The sequence below is a fragment of the Corvus hawaiiensis genome, chromosome 6 (genome assembly GCF_020740725.1).
Source record: "Corvus hawaiiensis isolate bCorHaw1 chromosome 6, bCorHaw1.pri.cur, whole genome shotgun sequence".
NCBI lineage: Eukaryota > Metazoa > Chordata > Aves > Passeriformes > Corvidae > Corvus > Corvus hawaiiensis.
The window spans coordinates 44621396-44628007 of record NC_063218.1 but is presented as its reverse complement, the minus strand read 5'-3'; the positions used below and the strand labels follow the sequence as shown (position 1 = coordinate 44628007).

Here is a 6612-nt window from a genome sequence, read left to right as displayed (position 1 = left end):
ATACCATATTAAGCATTATAATCTTTGCTCAAAGTAGACCTTGACAAGGGACTCGTCACACAGTTGATCTGGATGCACAAGCTGCATTTCACCAGTATCTTTTAAAGGCACAGCCTTCACTTATACTCTAGCCTGCACTTTGGGGGATGTATAAAATTAATTAACGAAGTTCTTGTAGTTAATGCACCCTTCTGGAATGATTTTGTGTTTCCACACACAACAAACAATGTTTTGTGTCTTGAAGGAGAGCCCAGCGTTGTAGGAAAGATTGGATTTTGCCATAAATACTTTTGGATACAGACTTCTATAGAAGCTCAGCAGAAAGAAGAATCTGAATGTTGTTGATTTTCTGCATTTAACTCCTCCCCATTCTCAATGCACATATTTTTATAAACTTCTAGGTCAGGGTCATCACCTCTAATATTGTACAGAGGTGGTGCCCATGGAAAAAGGTGTCCTGAAATTGTATTATAATGAAGAGAAGGAAGTTCAAAACATGAATCAATTTGAATAGGAAACAAAAGATCCTTCTTCAGCAACAAACATGAACATCCATGAAACTAGCCTAGAAACTTGGCACCATCACAAAGAGACTGAGGTAACCCAGGAAAACATCTCCTCCAGACTGAAAAGGATTCACAAAATCAATTAGCAGTTCATTCTTTAATTAAATGAAGATTTACACAACCAACAGAACACTTTGAAGAAGTATAGGCATGTATTGCCACAGAGGGGTTTTCTATAGCACAGAGAACAGCCTTCAATTCTTTATTCTCCCAGTATGGTTTTTGTGCAGCAAAGGCAAAGCCCAGAGTCCAAGAAACCCCAAACATGAATTACCTGAACTCTTTTTTCCCTTTTCAAACAGAAGGAGGAAATGAGTTCCTGCTAAAGATGTTCAGAACCGTCATTTTGCAAACGGTGCTATGAAGCTGATCAGAAGGGAATGTGTGGCAGTGTCACTGCCCTATTTCCAAGCAATAACAACCATCTGCAGCACGGCTGCGCTTCACTGAGAGGGAGAGTGCTACATGCAGCAGGCACCTCAGTCCATGCACGTTTCAGAGAAGCACCTTTTCTCATGTCAGAAGGCAGCCCATTACCCAGCTTGAGCTTTTTAGATTCTCATTTCAGGACACAGATAGAACTTGCTTCATTGGCTGCAGCTATTTGCTGTTTCCAGTTATGACCCTTGTGATTAAGCCAGAAATCCTCTTCTGAAATGGTGAATAACTTTTGTTCAACAACACCATAGGAAAGCACTTTTTGGCATCCAACCAAATGAATATTTAAGTGTTAGCTTTTCAAGAGCTATCTCATTCATCCAAGAAAGAAACCTCTTTAGTTTTGTTTTGCTGAAATAGATAACATGTTACACTAGGCTGCAACTTCAGACAGCTGTAGGTAGAGAATACTTCCCGTCCTTGCTGCTGGAATCCATGCCCTTGAGCACTCATTTGTTTGCAACGGCAGAAAGTTGGTCCCGAATCCTTCCCAGCCCTTCTAACATAGTGTCCAGGGTTTCTTTGCTCAGTTCCACAGTCAATGCAGAAACAACAGGATTATTTCCACATAAGGCAGCATCTTCCTGAATCTTAAAATAGGAATGCAAATGTTAGTTGTAAAGAAATTCATTCACGTGTTTTTCCAGGGCCACTACAAAAGTCAGTGTTTAATACATAGATTAAACAAAATGGTTTGAATTTGGAATCCAGCTCCATCCTGAAGAACCACAGCACATTTCCTAAGCTGTGTGCTCCACTAGTGAAATGCACTCCCATTGACAGAGTGCAAGTGAGCATCCACTGCCATGAGTATTGGGAAATTTTGAAGATACTTGTGGCAGGAAGCCACATCTATATCAAAAGCATCTCAGCAGACACCACACAGGATACTTAACCCCACCCCAAACACAGAAATTAGATTTTAACTCCTCCTCTGAATCCCACCCATCTGATTTTTATTGGGTTGGGGGGGATCCACAACAGAAGCAGTAAGTTAGGTATACTCCCCAAATGATAGATGTGCCAGTGAAGGAAGTTATTAGTAATCTAAAGTCATTTCCCAACTAATGAAGCCAGCTAAACATGCTGATGGAGTGCTTAGACTTAAAGGATGATGGCTTCAGGATGTATCTTCTTTTTTCTGTAGAAAACAATAGTGATTAGGAACAAACATGGTGACTTCTCACCTCCTCATGCACAGAAAACTTCTGCGCAAGAGAGCTTTCATCAGAGACATCATTCCCAGGCTCTGTGGCATTTCAGGTATCATCTCTGAAAAAGTCTAACTGCCCACCAGGCAAGAGGCAAGCTCCACATGCCTGTCTGAGCTGGTTTGCCCTTGCAAGTCAGGTGCTGGACTTCATTATTTCAGTCCTTCCCAGCCACTGCCATTACCTTTAACTGCAGCAGGCAGGTAGGGACTGCCATTCTTACGATGCTGTCTGAAGACGTCTTGATGTCCACCCTCCAGTCCATGTCCACGAGCCGAGGCAGGGAGACTGGGGGATCAAAAAATGGCTCTGTTAGGTCCAGCAGCACAGGATGATACCAGACCCTGGAACCTGTGCCTACCACCATGCACACGCCTCTCCACTTCTGGCCCTGGGAAGCGTACAAATTTAGTGCTACTACGTGGTTTCACATCATTTTGCTCTGGAATAAGCCAGTCTCTGAAGGCCTCCTCATGACACTGAAAGGGTAAAAAGGGTTCTCCCATCATTACATGCAATGATAGTTCAGTGCAAGAAGCAGAGGTGAATTCCCAAAGCAGCTGGGAACAGAGAGCAGTCATGTCTTCTCCACACCTTCATCCCCTGCCTTGCTGCTTGCTACACTCAACTAGTGTTTCATCATGTGTTGCTCTTGCACCTGCATGCTTATTGCTCTGCTGTAAGAAAGCACACAGGAAAGCTCCTAAAATCCAGCAATATAGAACATGTTATTTCAAGTTCCCCAACCTAGGAACCAAAGCATCCTGTAGTACAGCAAACATACTGGCAAACTGCAATCTTCACATTCCTTAAAAATACTTCAAGTATCATCCTAATTACATGAAACTTAACAGAAACCATTTAACAGTCTGGTGCAATACTGACATCAATAGCCCAGAGCTGGAGACCTCTTGAGCCCTCCCAAGGAAAAAAGGACAGGTCTAACTTGGCTGCTTAGGGAAGAACTGTCTCAGCAGGCAGTTGCAGACTGTCTGGATTCTGCCTATCCTAAGATGCTTAGTGTCCTCCCCAGGGGTTGATTGCCAGCCTTCCTACTGACTACAGACACTCAAGTTGCTTCCTCTCTGTGCTTTATTGCCTAACTGATTTTTTTTCTGTCTGGGGAAAGGCGTTCTCTCCCTGCTCCTGCTGCTTCCTTGAGCAGAGCTCCAGGGGGCAGTGCACAACTGGCTGCCTTGCTCCTGCTTTTGGAACAAATTCCAGTTCACAGTGAGTTAGGGCCGGCACTTGGCAGCATTTGCAACAACACAAAATGCATCTGTTTAGCCTCGTATGTTAATTTGCAAAGATTGATTGCTGGTGGCTTGGGAGGGGCAGGAAACCATTCACTTTTTTTATGTTAACACAGATCAATCTGTTGGAATGTCTGCCTTGGAGCAGTGCCCTGGTCCCTATGTAATGCATGTCAGATACTTCATGAATACAATACTAAGAGAATCCATTATTTCCTAGGAGACAGTCTCATTCCAACAGGGTTAAATATTCATCTAACACATACAAAGACATAAGGGTCTGAGCAGAGGTCCTGGGTGGTGCTCCAAGAGCCACACAGCCAGCCTTGCTTCAGGGCTGTGAAGACATAGCCAGTGTGTTCTGCTGCTCTCATCTCTAACACATGACAGCACTAAGGACACAGGAAAAAGCATTCTGTGCTTTGGTAACACTAGAACACTGTTTAGTGTAAGCAAATCATTAGCATTAGGCAATAGTTTCTTTCCCTATTCATATTCCATTAAAACTTTGAGGGACAGTGTATTTCCAGGTCTTGCCATACTGTTTAGCTGTTGGACACTACCTCCTCTGCTGGCAAAGCAAAGGGTAAAGAGGATCCATGCAGACCTCGGGGTCCTCTGTTATATGTCAGCTCTCAGTGGCAAGCCTTTAAATGCTACAGTTGTAAAGAAAATCTCCTGGGGGAAAAACCAAGTGTTGTAGCTGCAGGAACACCTAACTAGCCATGATACTGTTGTTAAAGTTGGCACTCCTTAATTACATCAGTATTTAGAAAGGCAAGGAAAAAGCAAGTTACAAATATATGCAGTGTGCTTGCTGATGCATGGAAATGAAAGAATGCACAGGACTGACATAATATGCAGGGATGAGGTATTCCACAATATATACACGTCCTTTACAGTGCAGTTATTGCATATGAACATCCCTTAAAGACCTGAATGGGGAAGTCAGAGTGCTTAAGTTTCAAAAGTTTTGCAAGTAATTGCTATACACTGCACTCTGCAAGGCAGCCACAGACTGAGCTTTGAATAGGATTCCTTGAGAGCTAGAAACAATTTAGCACAGGAGCATGGATCTGAATACAAGTGTGTTGGCTTCTGCTAAGCTCTGCCATGCCACAATCATACAGCTCCATCTAAGCCCAGCAGGAATAACCCTGTGCCACGCTGGGATGCACTGCTCTAAACTCCAAGCTCAAATGATTTCAGGAAACATCAACTGCATCAAGATGGGAACTACTACTTACTCTGACTTGCTTGTGCTTCATTCCTCCAAGCAGAGCTGTGAAAAAGTGGAGAAAAACAGCATCAACAATGCTTTTAGGGAAAAAAAAAAAAAAGAGCCAAGCATTTAGCATGGCTTATCCCTGACTGAAGGGTCACCAGCAGTAAGCAGGGGACAGAGACTGCCTATGCTACTGAGTGCCATGGAAAGGCTGGGACTGGTGGGTAATGGCAGGCAAACTGCTGACCAACTATGGGTTCTTCTGGAAGGGCAGCTCATTAAAAGCCTGGACCTTTATGCCTGGTTTTATCAAAGCAATGGGCTCCCAAGCATTGAGATGTACAAGCAGAACTGCCCTCTGCCACTACCTCATGTATGCTCTATCCCCTACAGTGCCTTTGCACCTGAGCCACAGTGACAAATGGATGGGCATCTGGATACTACCTGGATTTTTTACTGGGGAAATCCAGCCCTCTACGTTTTATCGTCATCAGGACCATTCTTCCACCACAGAGCTGTTAAGATAAGAGGGGCTTTGCATATTGGGAATGTGGCCCACATCCACTTCAAAAGTCAGGGGAAAACTCTGTGTGCCCATGGCTGTGTTCTGTTGGCCCTTTCACTCAGATGACATAATCTGTTCAACTCTTCTCATCCCAACCTGTGTGGCTGTGCCGAAGGCACACACAAAATTCACCGAAACAAGACTCTGCATGTCTCTAACTATCCATGTATCAAACCACATACGCAGGCTTTAACTCTCCAGCTGAAAGCAAATGGCAGGTGGGTAGCACTCACGTATTCTCCAAGATTATCTTAGTCAAGAGGTTTTTCAGATTTTGGTGGAAGTTTTCTGGGAAAAGACAGAGGATGTCTTCTGCCCTGGTCAAGCCTCGGTACACCACGTGCCGGGTGAGGTTGTGCAAAGCAGACACCAGCTGTCAGGAGGGAAGAGGAGAAGGGGCTCGGCTGGGTTGAAAAGCATTATATACAGCACGGGACGGGCCTTCACAGCCAGGAGACAGCTTCTGCTGCGAGCCGCACACCACCAGAGCCTCGGGCATCCAAGTACGGCCCGACAGCCTTAGCAGGAAAGGGGCTGAGCTCCTCGGTGCCCTCCGGCCCTCAGCCTCAGCCCGTTCCCTTCTGCCCCGGGCGAGTGTCGCCGTTACCGCGCACACCCCGTTCCAGCAGCGGCCGCAGAGCCCCGCACCTTCCGGAGGGCCTGGGCCACCCCCGTGCTGGCGCCCGCACAGCCCCGCTCCCTCGCTCCCGCCGGGGCCCGCGGCTGCCCCGCCCGGCCCTACCTGCTCCGCTTCCTCGGCGCTGACGGCGAGCCCGGGGCAGGCGCGCTGCGCCAGCGGGCCGAGCGCGGCGGGCGGGCTGGAGAAGCACTCCTGGCACAGCTGCCGCACGGCGTCCTTGGACGGCGCCTGGCGGGGAGCAAAGCGGGGGCGCTCAGCCACGGCCCGGCACGGCGGCCCCGTCCCCCCGCGGCCCGGCCCCGCTCACCTTCAGCAGGATCTGCAGCGCCGCGAAGTCCCCGTCCCGCAGCGCCGCCATCTTGGCGCCGTCCGCGCCGCCATCGCTCCGCCCGCCGCCATCGCTCCGCCCGCCGCCATCGCTCCGCCCGCCGCCATCGCTCCGCCCGCCGCCATCGCTCCGCCCGCCGCCATCGCTCCGCCCGCCGCCATCGCTCCGCCCGCCGCCATCGCTCCGCCCGCCGCCATCGCTCCGCCCGCCGCCATCGCTCCGCCCGCCGCCATCGCTCCGCCCGCCGCCATCGCTCCGCCCGCCGCCATCGCTCCGCCCGCCGCCATCGCTCCGCCCGCCGCCATCGCGCTCCGCCCGCCGCCATCGCGCTCCGCCCGCCGCCATCGCTCCGCCCGCCGCCATCGCGCTCCGCCCGCCGCCATCGC

At 48.9% G+C, this 6612-nt stretch overlaps 1 protein-coding gene across 2 annotated transcripts; it reads right to left on the bottom strand.

Moving 5' to 3' along the window:
* Nucleotides 1–648: 648 nt before the first annotated feature.
* COMMD9 (COMM domain containing 9) lies at nt 649–6287 on the bottom strand. 2 transcript variants are annotated; one of them, XM_048307569.1, is made up of 6 exons: nt 6206–6287; nt 6001–6126; nt 5492–5631; nt 4716–4750; nt 2400–2503; nt 649–1594 (listed from the first exon to the last, which is right to left on the bottom strand). In XM_048307569.1, the coding sequence occupies exons 1-6, from the start codon at nt 6254–6256 to the stop codon at nt 1454–1456; spliced, it is 597 nt and encodes a 198-aa protein (XP_048163526.1). In that variant the 5' UTR covers nt 6257–6287; the 3' UTR covers nt 649–1453. The 2 variants fall into 2 exon arrangements, with proteins under 2 accessions (XP_048163526.1, XP_048163527.1); XM_048307570.1 differs by lacking the exon at nt 6001–6126 and having other exon boundaries at nt 6206–6275.
* Between the last annotated feature and the right edge of the window lie 325 nt (nt 6288–6612).